The 15,804-nt window shown below is 32.8% G+C and overlaps 6 protein-coding genes across 6 annotated transcripts; 2 read left to right on the forward strand and 4 right to left on the reverse strand.

The window, feature by feature from the left end:
• Window positions 1–93: 93 nt before the first annotated feature.
• Window positions 94–2,334, reverse strand: RNA14 (cleavage polyadenylation factor subunit RNA14; the record flags this gene model as incomplete). The annotated part of the gene is made up of 1 exon (XM_004179907.1): window positions 94–2,334. The coding sequence occupies one exon, from the start codon at window positions 2,332–2,334 to the stop codon at window positions 94–96; it is 2,241 nt and encodes a 746-aa protein (XP_004179955.1).
• A 1,855-nt stretch (window positions 2,335–4,189) lies between these two features.
• TBLA0C06440 (uncharacterized protein) lies at window positions 4,190–8,134 on the forward strand (the record flags this gene model as incomplete). Its single annotated transcript, XM_004179908.1, has 1 exon — window positions 4,190–8,134. The coding sequence occupies one exon, from the start codon at window positions 4,190–4,192 to the stop codon at window positions 8,132–8,134; it is 3,945 nt and encodes a 1,314-aa protein (XP_004179956.1).
• A 257-nt stretch (window positions 8,135–8,391) lies between these two features.
• Window positions 8,392–9,528, reverse strand: PUS6 (pseudouridine synthase PUS6; the record flags this gene model as incomplete). Its single annotated transcript, XM_004179909.1, has 1 exon — window positions 8,392–9,528. One exon carries the CDS (start codon window positions 9,526–9,528, stop codon window positions 8,392–8,394), a length of 1,137 nt encoding a protein of 378 aa, XP_004179957.1.
• A 107-nt stretch (window positions 9,529–9,635) lies between these two features.
• TBLA0C06460 (uncharacterized protein) lies at window positions 9,636–10,484 on the forward strand (the record flags this gene model as incomplete). The annotated part of the gene is made up of 1 exon (XM_004179910.1): window positions 9,636–10,484. The coding sequence occupies one exon, from the start codon at window positions 9,636–9,638 to the stop codon at window positions 10,482–10,484; it is 849 nt and encodes a 282-aa protein (XP_004179958.1).
• A 125-nt stretch (window positions 10,485–10,609) lies between these two features.
• Window positions 10,610–14,074, reverse strand: PHO81 (Pho81p; the record flags this gene model as incomplete). Its single annotated transcript, XM_004179911.1, has 1 exon — window positions 10,610–14,074. One exon carries the CDS (start codon window positions 14,072–14,074, stop codon window positions 10,610–10,612), a length of 3,465 nt encoding a protein of 1,154 aa, XP_004179959.1.
• A 672-nt stretch (window positions 14,075–14,746) lies between these two features.
• SPO16 (Spo16p) lies at window positions 14,747–15,379 on the reverse strand (the record flags this gene model as incomplete). Its single annotated transcript, XM_004179912.1, has 1 exon — window positions 14,747–15,379. The coding sequence occupies one exon, from the start codon at window positions 15,377–15,379 to the stop codon at window positions 14,747–14,749; it is 633 nt and encodes a 210-aa protein (XP_004179960.1).
• Window positions 15,380–15,804: the final 425 nt, after the last annotated feature.

Raw genomic sequence — 15,804 nt, forward strand, 5'->3', positions numbered from 1 at the left:
CCTAAGAACATTTTATAGGATAAAAAAATTAAAAAATTATTGTTACAAAAGTATATATACTTTGTTATGCTAAAACTAAGGTACAAAACAGTGCTAATTATTAATTGTGGAGTTATGATTGTCCACCTCTGAACTATTTTTTTCAGGAATCACAACTTGATCTTCCAAAAAGCTAATTAATTTCTTTGGATCAAGTATTGCATTATTGAAGTATTGTCTTTTCGGTAGAATAGCCAATAAATCTAAGATATCATCAGGAATATTTGGATGTGACTTGAACTTTTTAATGTGAGACTTTTTTTTATTTTGTTCATTATTCAATGAAGCGGAGTCAAAAGATCTTTTCTTTTTACCAAATATATTAATGTTAGATGTATTATTAAATTGTGAATATGATTGTAAATTGGAAAATGGAAAAAAATCCTTTGGCAAATATGTTAATTCTAAATCTTTGATTAAGTTTTCATTTTGTAATTGATATCTGATTGTAAAAATATCAATATAGTTTTCATTGGGAAATTTTTCAAAAAATCTTTTTTGTAATGAGTAAACATTATCTAAATTACCGAATTTTGATTCATAACATATCATTTTTTTGAAAATTAAATCTAATTGATCTTTATTATTAATCTTATCAATAGACATTTCAAATAGAGTTTTTATTTGAGAGTTTCTATTAATTGAAATTAAGAAATCTAAGTATTTATTAATATAAATACCATCTTCTTGGAAATATTTCAACCCTAATTCCAACACTTTACAAGGAGTTTTATAATCTAATTGATTATTAAATTCTAAATAAGCATTTTCAATATAAATATGATGAGTTAAAATAGATTTTAACTTACGGCATTTACCGAAAACAGATCTTGCAGCTGACAACCCTAAATTTCTTTTCATGGTATTCATATACATACAATAAATGTAAGTTAATAGATATCTTTGTTTATAAATTGGATCAATTGTGGAAGATGTTCTTGCAATATCTAGTGGCAAAGGTAAATATGTGTTATTGTCCTTTGCTTCTTGTATTTTGGGTTTTAAATCTTTTAAAATATATTCAATTGAGTTATCAAAAGCTTTTTTCAAATCATCTATATTATTATTAAGTTCAAATGATTCAGCTAGTTTAAAAATTAATAAAGGAGATGTGGGATTTGCCTGAATTGATAAATTTAAAATTTTCTGTGCACTAATTGGATCAAGATCAATATCATTGCCTGAAGAATTTGATAATGTTGTTGTAGCCCCTGCGGTATTGACTGCTGATATATCATTTGATTTAATAGAGAGGTCACTATTGCTCTTAAACATTACATAGTCGTACCAAATCTGAGGACTAAATATCATAAACTGAATGGCTTGATTATAAACATATGTTATTCTTTTTTTCAATAGGTCATCTGATAGTTCTAGTTTGTTTTGCTTCTCCCAAGTTAACCAATCCAACCAAATTTGTAATTGTTCGATATTATCTTGTTTATCCTTATCATTTTCATCGGTAGAGTTGTAGAATTGTGGAATATTATTTTTATTTGCCAAAGAAATTTTTAATGGATTTGATCTTTTTAAACCTTTTGTAACATTTGACCATTCTAAAAAAATTGATCTAGCTTTCATATAATCCGCAGATATTTCTCCAATAAACTTTCTTGCAGTCAAATTATTAATTTCTTGTTCCCATTGTGTATATTGATTCCAAAACTTTTCTAAGTTATCAATTGGAAGGGATAATAATTTTTTATAAATTTTTCTAATCATATCAATTCTTTGTTGATTTTCCCATTTATTAACAGCTTTCCAATGAATTAAAAAATTCAAATAATCTGTCCAAAACTGATTGGATATCGGTTCAAAAATGGCACAAGAATTCAGCACCAATTCGAAAGCTTTGATGACTATAGATCTTGCCTCCTGACCACCAGTAATCAAATTATTTTTTCTACGCACATAATCTAAATATGTCATCCAAAGAGAGAGATCATTATTTGGGTATTCACCGGACAAACAATTCGATAGGATAACCTCTACGATTTTGAATTCATCTCTTAATAATTCACTTTTCAATTGAAGTGTCCATAAAGTCGAATATAAAGGATAATTCTTATTTAGAATCTTAAATATTGATCTACTTTTATCAAATGAATCATTATTATCGTAATATTGAATCAATTTTAAATATGACAATATATCTAACGGGTGTTTAAGAACATGGTTGATGTAGTTTGTTTCTTCTTCTGAATTATTAGCATTTATTAGAGATGAAATAGAAAATTCATCATCTGAGGTTGAATTACCTTCAGTCTTATCAGTAACTTGTTCTGAAGTAGACATTCTTTGCCAAACCAAAATTTCTACAACAATTTCTTAGAATTCTTTGGTTTGCAAATATTCGAAGTAAGGAAAAGCGTTTGTTCTATTTTTATATTTTATCATAAGTATATGTATATTTTTTTTCAAATAATTATTATCCATAATTATTGGTCTATATATTTTCAATTAAAAAATCCGTTAGATTTGTAAAAATTTAAAGGTAATGTTACCCGCACATGGAGATTAAAATAGGCATACCTTAACCATTTAGCAGATAGTATTTGTACAAAGTGTTTAGTGAAGGTATATTTGGGATAATTATCTAAAGAATATTCTCAAAAAAGTTAAGTTCAGATTTTGATTTAGATAGCTCCTTGCCATCCATATATTACTTTGTTTAGAAAATTTTTAATGCAAATATATAGTTGTTGAAACAATTTACGTAAGTCTATTGGCTTTTAATTATCTTTGACTATCATTAAAATAGCTCTAATATAAATGTAATAATAATTAATTAAAGATATGAATTCAACTTTTTGTTTTGAAAATTTAACGTTGAAGTTGAACTTTTTTTTTTTATATTTTGGAAACGGTATATATTTTCCAACTTCAAAATTTAAAAAACATTAATTTTGAATAATAATATAAACATTGTTGAGTGTGAACTTGTTGAGCATGGAATATTACGTACTAGATGATATTTCTATACAACCTGCATTTCTCGGAATACAAATAGAGCTCGTTTTTATTGTCAGAGCTGTGGCATTATGTGTCATAAATCGTGGGTTTGTGTTAATAGCTAATAAAGTATGAATTTAGTCATAATTGTGGCTTTATACAACAACTAATAACAACTTAATATAATAAATAATCCAACATGCATTATGCATACGTGGCCTCACTACTAAAAATACCCAAGTAGTGATATTAAGAAGGTATTAGGATGTGATAGGTTCTATTTTAATATCAGACCATCAATTCGTTGATGGTGGATCTGTCCATTTTTTGGAGTAAAAATTACCACGAAAATATCCCAAAAGTTTATAACTGTTCATTGTATATCCTTTATATATTGTATATTCCCTTTCGAAAGAAGCAAGGAGATTTTTATAATAATAATATAATAATTATTCAAACAGATTACTTAACTAAGAATTAAACTAAGAGCAAGAATATTTTGAACAGTTCGGCCGCTGGTCATTTATATACTTCTGTAGTTTTATATACCTTATTTTGCTAGAGGTGGACAATTATAAGAACAGATCATACCATAAAGTTTCGACAAATTTTTACCCTTGAAACTTCTCTATTTCTAAAATGAAATTGTACAGTTCTTGAATGTCATTCAGAGCCTGCCAGATTTTCTGACACGAATATCGACTCTGACACAGGCCACATGCTCAGAATAAACGCCAACTTTCCTTTGTTAACTTTCGTTTGCCGATTTTGTTCGATTAGTTTTAACGGAATCAGCCTATCCGGCAGTTTTGCAAAAAACAGCAAAACACTTTCAAGCGAAAGGGGCAAATACTAAATGTCAACAACTGTCTTTCCTTTAAACTTCAATTTGGGCATCAAATCTGTCTCAGTGGAGTGTAATTGGCATTCAAAAGACTTCTATAACTTAGATCTTATATATAATAAGATACTTTAAACTTAATTCAATTGATTATTTGAGTTTATCAGATATTTGCTATTCGGTTTGTGTTTTGAAACTTTTTAGGGACACAACATAAGCGTATAAAACACTCACAAGCCGCACACCCCTACTTATATAGACGGTGTATTTCCTTATAAACATTTTTACCTCTATATTTTGATCCGTTCCATCTCTACTGGCATTTTCAGTGCAATTGATACTAGTATAAGCACATCCATGTCGACTCCGTTCAAAGTAGTTGCTACTTTCCCGTATACCTCTGAATACGAAGATGATTTGAATTTCGATAAGGATCAAACCATCACTGTCACAGCCATTGAAGATGATGAATGGTATTCTGGGGAATATTTAGGTCCTGATGGAGTTATGAGGGTAGGTATCTTTCCAAGGAGTTTTGTTGCTGCAGCTCCAACCACAGTAGAGCCTAAACTAGCTCCTACACCAGCTGCACCTGTAGCTGTTCAAGAGCCTGTAGCCACTACAATTCCTGATGTTGTTGCTTCAACTCCAGCTGCTCCAATTGCTCAAGAACCAATTGCTACTGCTTCGATAGTTCAAGAACCTGCTATTACTGCTGCTCAAACTGCTGCTCCAGTAGCTCAGGAACCTACTGTTATTCCTACTCCTTCTGCTGCTCCAATGGTTCAGGAACCTATCCATATGCCGACCCCTATTACCCATGAAACTTCTCAAACTATCAAAGAATCGTTAACTACTTCCATAGTAGCCCCTATTAAGTCCAATATCTCAACTAAAGAAGATGATGACGACGACGATTTTGAAGATGCTCATGAAACCCCATTGGAGGAACAGCCACCAAAATTTCCTGAAACTATTTCAACTACCACTTCTCCACAGATTCCTGCCGCCACTCCAATAACTCAACCAACTTCTACACAAGTGCCGGCTACTTCTGAATCACATACTACACATCAATCTGCTCCAGCTATTCCAGTAGGTACTCCTACAGTAACTCAACAAAAAATGGAGCAAAAGACTTTTGAACCATCAAAATTAAAGGAAAGATTAACAATGTTTAATCAAGATTTGATGGATTCCAACACAAGAACATCAAGTAACAATTCTACTGTTGAACCTAAAAAAATTAATATACCAGAGGCTATCAATCTCTCAGGTGATTCTAAGAAATCCAAGGACGTTAAACATTCTACCATGAAACAAGATGAAGCAAATTTACCAAAGACAAGCTTGAAAGATAGAATTGCTTTATTACAAGAACAACAAAGAATCCAGGCCGAAAAACAAAAGGCTCAAGATGAAGCGGAAGCTGCCAAGAAAAATGCAGAAATTAAAGCAGGCCAAGAACAAAGATTAGCTGAAGCCAATGAACCATCTTCTGAGGATTCAGAAGATGATTTAGAAGAAATTAAGGAAGTTACACAACAAGAGAATGTACAATCTGCACCAAGCATTCCAAAAGTACCAACTACTGATTTACAACAAGAAAGAGCGGGATCAACCGCTATTTCTCTAGAACCATCTGATGATTTAATGAAACCTGTGGAGAAATCTACTTCTAATGATTTATTAGCTGCTGCTGAAAGAGCAGCTAATATCCCAACAATTCCTCAAGGCTTACCAGCTGGCACACTGCCAATGATGGGTGCTCCAATGCCAGCTTCATCCACTCAAAAAGATGATGACTCTAGCTCTGAAGGAAGTTACAGTAGTAGCGGTGACGATGAAGAAGAAGAAGAAGATGAAGAAGATGAAGAGGAGGCAAAACGTGCTGCTCTTATTGCCAGAATTGCTAAAATGTCTAGTGCTGGTAGGTTTGGTGGCGCTGGTGGCGCAGTCGGATTTAATCCATTTGGTATGGCTGCTCCAGTCTCTGAACCATCAAAGAAAAAGAAGAAGAAGAAGCATCATCACCATCATCACCATAAAGAAGAACCCTCTGCAGACCCAGCAAGAGATACAGGGGCACAGACAATTCCTACGGAAACTGAAGCCCCACCATCTTCTACAAATGTTGATTTAGAACAACCTCAAGAAGATTTACAGATCCAACCTAACGCCCCTATTTCTAACTCTATGGAGGAGCAAAATTCGAATGCCGCTCAAACTCCAATAGATTCGGAAAAACTTCTAGTATCTGAACCAAATGTTAAAAAACAGGTATCAAGAGAAGCTCCACAAATTCCTGAAGTTCCATCGGCAGCAAACCCTCTTGAAAATCCCATAGAAAATGATAATGTTCAATCCAATGAGAAAAGAGAAGAACCACAAGCTCCTCCTCCAGTTCCTACTGAAGCACCTCATATTCCAGCTATCCCATCAATTCCAGAGGGTCCCAAAGAGTCGGCTCCCAAACCAGCTTCGAATGTACCAGAATTGAAAGCTCGTAAAACTGTTGCTGATACAGAAGGATTATCACCAATTTCGAGTCGTGCTCCCCCAGTTCCAACTTTACAAAACCGCCAAACTATGCCTGCAATTCCTTCAGCCACTTCTGCACCACCATTACCTCCTTCTGTATCTTCAATACCACCAATCCCAAGTGCTTCAGAAATTCCTTCTACATCATCTAGGGAACCACAACTTCCTCCCCAGGTATCTCCGGATCATCATAAGATATCATTAGATCCAAGATCCTCTGCTAGTCCTGTTGATCATCATGCCTATCATCAATTGGCTTCTACTGGTAGTAATCCATTTAATAGTGATGATCTTTCGGAAGAAACTTCACCTCTTAAATCTCATGAACACCACCCTCATCATCCACAAACACATATGCCTTCAATCCCTGTTCCCCCAGTTCCAACAGCTGCCCCATTATCAGATATCAGAAGTAATGAGTCCACAGCTTCACAGGATGGATCATTAAATATTAGGACTACATTATCAAATACATCAACAGATCAACCACCACCAATTCCTCAAATGGCATCCCCTACACGTAAGGCCCCAAATATGCCACCAGTACCTACTGTTTCAACTCCAGCTCCTTCAGGATTAAATGCTCCACCGTTACCAGGTCATGGTCCACCACCTGGCGGACATGCACCAAGAAGTGGCGCACCACCTCCACCACCGCACTCACGCCACTCCCGTAAGGGTGCACCTCCGCCTCCTCCTGCTGGTGCTCCAATACCAGGTAATGCAGTTCCTCCAGTTCCGGGTGTGCTACCATCTCTACCAGCTCCAACACAACCTCCAAAAGTACCTTCTGCAGCTCCTCCAAAGTCTGCGTCCTCACCAACTCCAAGAGCCTTACCTACACCTCCATCAGTTCCAGCAGTACCTGTTCCAGGAAATGCCCCAGCACCTCCGTTCCCCGTTGTACCATCTGCAGCACAAGTTCCAGCTTCACATCCTATTCCGCATCCTTCTTTAGAATTAAGGAGGGCATCAACTACAAAGGATGGTGTAGATCTAACTCACCAAGCTCACATTGAAGTTGATCCAAATGCTACTTGGTGGCTAAATAAACAGCCACCACCAGATTCTCAAATTTCTAAATTCAAACATTTACTTGAGATTGATGATCATGTAATTAATAAAAGATTAAATGAAAAAGCTGTCATGCGAGATTATTATTTCTTGTTTGAAGATTATTCACAATTACATCTCATGATAACATTTAATACTAAGGATCCTTCAGGCACATTAAGAACATCTCAATCATATATTCAAAATAGTTTTAAGCCAGATGCTTTAATTAAGTACTCTGAAAAATATGGTAAACTAATTACTGAGAAGACTCGTGAAATGATAGGCCAGCCATCAACTGAAGCAACTATTGTTGGTACTATTTACTCTCAAATAGACGGTAATATGATAGCTCCAATTGCTAACAGAACTTTTGGGGTTCCATTATTTAGTTACAAAGCTGGAAGCGATGCTACACCTGATGAAGAATCTTTAAAGAAAATCAGGAGTGGTGATATCTTAGTGGTAAGAAAGGGTAAATTTGAAGTACACAAAAAACTTGCTAAGAATGATATCGTGTCAATTGGTGACGGTAGCCAACCATACGTTGCCATTGTCACTGAGTATGATTTTAACAAGGGCAAATTCCGCGTAGTTGAAGAACAAAATGGTAAAATTGTACAAGAAAGTTATAAGCTAAACAGCATGCGCGGTGGTAAACTAAAAGTATTCAGAGTTGTCGGGAAAGGTTACGTTGGTTGGAAATGATTTATGATTTATGATCTCTTCTTTCTAATTGGATTTTATTCTATATTTTTCATTGTTATTTTCTATATTATTATTTTGATGTTTTATTCTATTTTTTTTTGGAATTCCTTGTACAACTAATCGTACAATTTTTTACAAAATTATATACATAAAGTTTATATACGTTTACATACAAATATAATTATTATAATTAACTTGTATCTATAAATTTCACCGAATAATTGTATCCAAAGAATAGTAAAACCAGGTGATGATTTCTAAATGGCAAGCTCTTCAACCCACGAAGGTAATTTAGTTTCAATAGGAAAATCTGTTAAACCTTCATACTTCCAAGCGTGCAAATATAATTTCATTTCTTTCATATCGGGATCGTGCCATAATTCTGCATCACATTCTGGACACTTCTTGCTATTCAATCTCATATCTAATTGCGAATCTTGCTCAATCATAAATTCATTAAAATTTAGTTTTAAATTTTCATTGAGTCTCCAATCTTCATTGTCAATAATAAATTGAGTTCTTTTTGGGAATCTAGTACAATTAATATTGAAAAATGGATCATTAATTATCGGAAACCCTAGCCTTGCAAGATGTATTCTAATTTGATGAGTTCTACCGGTAATTGGTTTACACAAGATAATTGATTCGTCTAACTTTGGGCTATATTTCCAGAGTGAAAATTCAGTAGTCGCATCTCTTGGTATAGAGAAAGCCCCATCAAAGGTTCGCTTTAACTCTATTGTAAAAATGGATGATGAATGCGACAGCGGTATATCTTGGAATTTACCTTTGACTCTTGCAAAATATAATTTTGTTACAGAATGTTCTTTAATTTTCTTTTGAATAGTGCCTGCGGTTTCAGTATCCCTAGCAAGCACAAGTAATCCTGAAGTCGGTTTATCTAATCTAAATGCAGGACGTAATGAGGGAAAGTCACCAAGCTCCAGCACTTTTGTAAGAGTATTATAGAAATATTGGCCAGTAGGATGAACTGGTAACCCAGAAGGTTTATCTATCACTAGAAGGTTAGAAGATTTGAAAACAATAGGGACCCCTAGGATATTTTCAACAAGGTCTCCACAAGACGGCCATTGAGGAACTGGTGGTTCATGTTTATGGCTCCTAGAGATTAAAATATCGGCAGGGGTGATTTTTTCGTTCAAAGTCTCTTCAACACTTAACACCCTAGAAGAAGACCCTGGAGGTGATCTCATTAATTTAATATCACCACAAGTGATCTGTTTTACACCCTTCTTGAAAGACATTTTAAATTCATTCTCTAACACTGTTGGTAGCGCCCGGCCTAACCAGCGGCCTTTTACATGGCTTTGTCTCGTAGAATAATACGGCTTTACGAACCTTAGTCCGTTTCTCACATAAATTTCAGGATCCATAGATCTTTCTATAGATCCAATAACCAGAAGATTAAAAGATGATGATACTAGTCGGTAAGCCAATGCAGGAAATTCAAGTTCAACAACAAGTAAAGTGAACGAAACGAATGTATGACAGACTCTATCTAATTGTAGTCAGAGCTAAAATACCCATTGCCAAGAGGTTCCAAGAGTTGAAAGGTATTCCACAGATAGGCCTTGAGGTTCAAGCTCGGCATAGACTCTTTCACCCGAAGTCTTTGACTTATCGAGACACTGTACTAATTGCCAATTATTATCCTCAAAGTCACTTCCTAGGTATGCTACAAAAGACTATTCCTTCACTAACTGTAAAAACACCAATGTGCGAAAACGCTGTGAGCCGAGGAAAGCTTCGAGCTGCTATAAAAAGAAAGTTTTTCGAAGAATATTCAAAGAGAAAATCGATATTAGAAAACGAAGAGAAAATTAGTTCAAATTACTTAGATGGTTATTATCACATAAAAGTGCTAAGTGAGAATGTAAAAATAGCTAATATCTCAACTTGTCTTGAGGAAACTTTTGCGAAAGTAACCAACCTCTATCAACGAGAGATGATAGAGCTTCATCAAAATGAAGAGTTAGCTAAAAATACCGGTATTAATAGAAAGATATCATGGGTAGATTTTGTAAATTATAAAGTTCCTATATCTGAGTTTAATTTTGCTTTTAAACACTCTCATTCCCCCTTCAAATTATTCAAAATATTCCCTAGTAAGAAAAATGACAGAATATCTATGAAAGGGCACAAAAAAGAAAATGAAAAGCATTTAACCAAAGAACAGAAAAAGGTTTATGAGAAGAAGAATTTAAATGGGCTTGATAATACGAAGGAGGAACTTGCAAGCAAAGAACAGGTAGAATACAAAAAAGGAATAAAATCACCCAAAATAAAAAGCGTGAAGAAAAAATCTTTGAAAAAAGTAGTTTCTAACTAGACACATCAAGTATCTGCTCTTGTTTGTAAAATCTCAATTATAATTATATATTCTATTCTATATATTTAATGTATATGAATACATACATGAAAATTAAAACCATAAGTAAAGAAGGACAGTATAGCTCAGATATCCATACCGCTTAGAAATACTAGCGAACTGTTCATACTAACGCCATTGATGTCTAGATTGAATTTATGTAAATCTTCATCATTTTCAATACTACCAACTACTAGCAGCCCGTGTGATGTAATGGCATTGATTAATGCTTGGGATAATTGTAATAACTCCGAGGGCAATATAACACCTAATAAATTATTATCTGTGGCAAATCGAATAATATCTCGAATGCAACTTGATCTATTGTCTACCACTTTAACATCTTGGGAATCCATAGATAAATCTTTTAAGTTATGTGGGGAGTCTCTATAGAAGATGTTATTTTTATCTGATTTAATAGATTTCAAGTTAAACAAAACAGGAAAGTTAGGCTGTTTCCAATTTAATATTGAGCATGCTTGCAAATTACAAGAACTAAATAATATTGGCCTTGTTGGCAATCCTTTTTTACGTATGATTCTCTCATGATCAAATACAATACTCAATATTTGATCAATAAACGAATTACAATCTATTTTAGGATTCATCTTAATCGGTATTAGTTCCATTTCGAGATTTGTTGGAAAGCAAACTTGAATTTCTAATTGAATATTAGGTGGTACTTTAGCAATAAATTCTGAAAAATTTACGACACGATCTTGTAAGAAAGTTTCTATCTCATATGCATCTTCAAATGAAGGTAAAATATCGATTTCAGAATTCATTAATTGCTGTAATTGAATTTTTGTCAAATCATTTAACAAAAATTTGGTCTCTTCATTCTCGATGAAAAATTTTGGTGAACAAACTATAGTGCTATCGTTTAATGCAAAAACTCTCAATGTAACATATTTACCTCCCAATGATGAGGAAGTCAATATCCCCATATTACTATTATTATTATTACCCCCATTGTTGCTATTATTATTGCTATTATTGTTATTACTAATAATGCTGTTAGAAACATTTCCAATCTTGGCTGGTAAATTTGAATCACCTACTGTTGCCTTCCAGTATGTGTCATACTCTGTTATTCCCAATGGTGTACCGTTAAATGGTAAGATAACATTATAATCAAAAGTTAAAACACCAATATTAAGTAAATTTGTATCATATATTGGAGAAGACAAGGTGCTCCATCCATTTACCATCTGAGATTGAAATAATGATGGAATAACTGTTGTTTTCCCAATTAACTTAGTACCAAATTTTGAAAATATTTCAAAATCAACGGAGAAATTATGTAATGATGGAACGTGAAATAATATTTCTTCTTCATCCCTCTCTTTCAATGGTAATACGACATTTCTTGGAAATATACCAGCAATATTAGATGTAATAGTAATACGGCCTGGTGCTAAAAAGATTGATTCTATGTTATTAAATAATTTAATTGAACTTTGATCTGAACGTAATCCAACTTTTACTATGATTTTTTTCTCCAAAAAATTATGACCGTACTTTCTTAAGGGTATAATTGGAGGTGGTAATGTAAAATCAGGAATGTCTACAAGTTCATCAATTGGATTGGAGATATCAAAAGAATTTAAAGAATCTACTGAATCAATAGAAAATTCCCTATCAGGTCGAGGCCTCGTGCTTTCAATGGATTTTGGTAAACAGTTTAGAACTTCAACGTAACCTTCCCATAACGCGTAAAAAAGTGGATTTAAGTTTTCTTCGTCGACAATTTCTGTCTTTGCCCCATGCTTCAACAGCTCAGTTACAGTATCTGCATGATCTTGTTGAACTGCATAAAATAATGGTGTCCATTTTGAAAATTTGTCAATGCCATTTGGATCGGCACCTCTTTTAATTAATAAGTCGATTAATTTTGGATCACCACCAATTTTTGAAACAATGTGTAGCGGAGCTAAACCATGGGCGTCAAATAATGAAGATAAATCAACGTGACTCGGTTCTAACAACATAGCGGCCGCATCATAGTTATTGTTGTAGCAAGCAACGTTTAATGGAATAAATTGTTGTATAGCCACATTATTACAGCGCGGGAAAGGATTAGATTTCCCATCATGAAGTAGTGCTCGCACGATATCATTATGGCCGTTTTCAATTGCCAATATTAAAGGAGTCTTAGAACTAGAATCTAATATATCAATTGAACAATTAGGGCCAGCATTCAATATAAGATTAGTAAATGCTGATTTTCCAAGCTCTGAGGTATAGTGAATCGGACATCTAAAATTGAAATCTTTTTTATTGAGCATTTGCTCAACTGTATCTTTCGGTATAGTAGTATTTGATAATAATTCTTCCAGAATAAATGCTCTAGATTGTGTTGTGCATCTGGCAGCCTCATGAATAATATTCCTGCTTGAGAATACTTTGCTTTCCTCATAATATGTCAAGTTAATGTAGGAGTTGCAATTTTCATAGAATATTTTTAAAGCTTCATCATCCATCTTAGTATCAATCAGTAAAATAAAAATTTTCGTTACTATATCTTTTAATATAACGGTCTTTTCGATTGCATTTCCTAAAGCTTGAAAACTGTTAAAATATTTTTCAATTTTATTAGTGGTAAAATTATGCAGCATTTGAAGACGCTTCTCATGATCCGACAACTTCGATATATTAAGCAACTCAGCGTACCAATTGGAGGTCTCTAGTTCGATATCACTATCCAAACTATCTGACATCGATGTTACTGCCTTATCATCAAATCCTACTTCAATTACAGAAGATGAATCAAAGGAATTAACACCATTCGTTAATAAAATAGTTGATTTATGTATAGAAGAACTAATTAAAGATCTATCCAGCTTTTGTTTGGTATCTTTTGTGTTCAAAAAGCTATTATTACTATCCATTTTGAAATACTTCTCCTTCTCCAACTCAGAGATCATATTTAGAGCAGTATCTGTTAATTCTGAAATATCAGTGTGAGTGAAAACTGGCTGGACTAATACAACTGTCGCCAAATAAAATTCCTTTTGATGTGAGCACGATCTTTTATCCCATTTTTTCAAGACCTTCGAGAACCCTGTCCTATTTAATTCCACATATTGTTCTAAATCACTTAGATCATGTTGTAACTTTCTTAAACCACTATATAGATTCTTATAGGCCAATGCGCCTGTGGTTGTGTTCTTTTGTTTTTCTATAAATTTATTGTATTTTGAATTTAGAATATCAAATTTAACATGCATTTCAATTTCTTTTTCCAAATAGTAAGAATTAACTTTTTCTAACTCACGTTCTAGTTTAAAGAAGAAAGTTGCTTTATTTTCTTGTAGTCTTTTATGAATTATTGATTGATCCATGTCATTATCCGAATCTAATAACACGTCATTGCTGATAGTGGTTATATTGTTATCAGTTTCAAATCCATTATTTGATAGACTTGGTTCATCATTGATTGGGAATGCTAATTGTTTAATGACTTTTTTCAAAGCCTTATAATCCATAAAATGACCATTGTGTTCTAAAAATTCCAACTGCCTAGCTTCCAAATGCTTTCCAAATTTCATCTTCAAGCTCTATTCCACTACTTACCCAAAGTTTAATGTATTTTTGATATATTTTTATCCACCTATATCAAAAATAAAAATGCAATAAAAATAATTTAGTTTGAACGTTTTCGATATTTCTAATATATTTCATCCAACAATTTCAATTCTAATTAAATTTATTTATGAACCCTTATTTTGTACTAGGAAAATACTTAAAAATAGGAGACCCCGTTTTGTCTATCCGATCAAAGATGCTTTCCTTCCTGAAGTGGTGAAACGATGCAAATTAAACTCAACTAATTAATATAGAGCGGAAGAACAATGGATGGAAATTACAAAATTTCGGGAATGTACTTTTAATAATGTCTAGGAATTTTCTTGTTTTCAAGTAGTAAAAGTTTCATCTTAAGAAGAAAAAGAACACAATATTGTTATATATAATATCTTTGAAATTATATCAGTAGAACGTAATATTATTTCTTAATGCATACCTGTCTATAATTATTTTTTGTTTTTCAGACTGGAAAAAATGCCAAGAAGTTGATGTTGAAATTTTGATCCGAGTTAAATATCAGATTTAATTACACAACAATAAATTGGCTAACACGTGGGATAGTTGTCGCACTGAATCAAAATTTAAAGTTTAAAGTTTGTAAATATTTTAAAAAGCACCTTATTGCAGTAATATAATTATGAACCACTAGGCCTATCATCTTTGAATTCTGATACAAAATTGAAGAGCTCCTCGAGACTATGGTACCGGATTAATAATTCACTCAACTCCTCATCTGAGAGTTGCATAGTTTGCATAAAGTCCATTAAAATCATCTTTAACGGAACTTCATAATCTACAGTTTCTTCCTCCTGTTCAATAAAAGACCCATCCTTATCATTATCGTTAAAATGACTTCTGAAATTTCTGAAGATAGAACTGGTATTTAAATAAATTTGCCTATCCATAACGTTATCATGCTTAGTGATGTACACGTGATGCTTAAATTGTAATTCAGAAGTTACTAACGATATAAATTGATCCCAAACACTATAGCTAAACCGCAATTCTTGAAGATTCAAATTAATAACAAAATTATCAGTATCTGGCAGTCTACCATATTTCATTTCTAATCTGCTTTCTATGTTAATTAATAATCCCGTCAAAACTTCAAATACTAATTCTGATATATTAGCTTTAACATCATTTTCTTGTTTTTCTTGATCTGATTGTAGAGAATCTATATCTTGTAATAATTTGGAATTATCTATATTAAACACGTATATGTTTTGCCGAGGTTCTGTTATTATAAGTTCAGACTTGATATCCATCTTTTAAACTATTATCTTTTTGAATTATTTGTTTAAGCTCCCATTTTTTTTCTTAAAATGCAAGTCATTTTTTGTTATCGCTCACTTTATTTTCTATATAATTTTTTTGGGCGGCTAGATTGAAAATTCCAATAAATCTACAAAAGGTATTATTAGCATATTATATCATTATAGAGTCTTACTTATAACCATTCTGTCCCCAGATAGAACTAAATCTTGAAAAATATCACTATAGGATAATTCACTTGCGAAACATTCGTACAACTTCATATTTATTGTTAAATTAGAAAAATGCAAAAATAAATTAAAAAAAAAGTAAACTTCATATATTTTTATTCAAAACTTTTATTTTATTCCTTTGGATATTTTATACAAATCTTTCAAAAGATCTATTTATTCTATCTTTAATTACGCGTCACGGATTC

This window comes from Henningerozyma blattae, chromosome 3 (assembly GCF_000315915.1).
Source record: "Henningerozyma blattae CBS 6284 chromosome 3, complete genome".
Lineage (NCBI taxonomy): Eukaryota > Fungi > Ascomycota > Saccharomycetes > Saccharomycetales > Saccharomycetaceae > Henningerozyma > Henningerozyma blattae.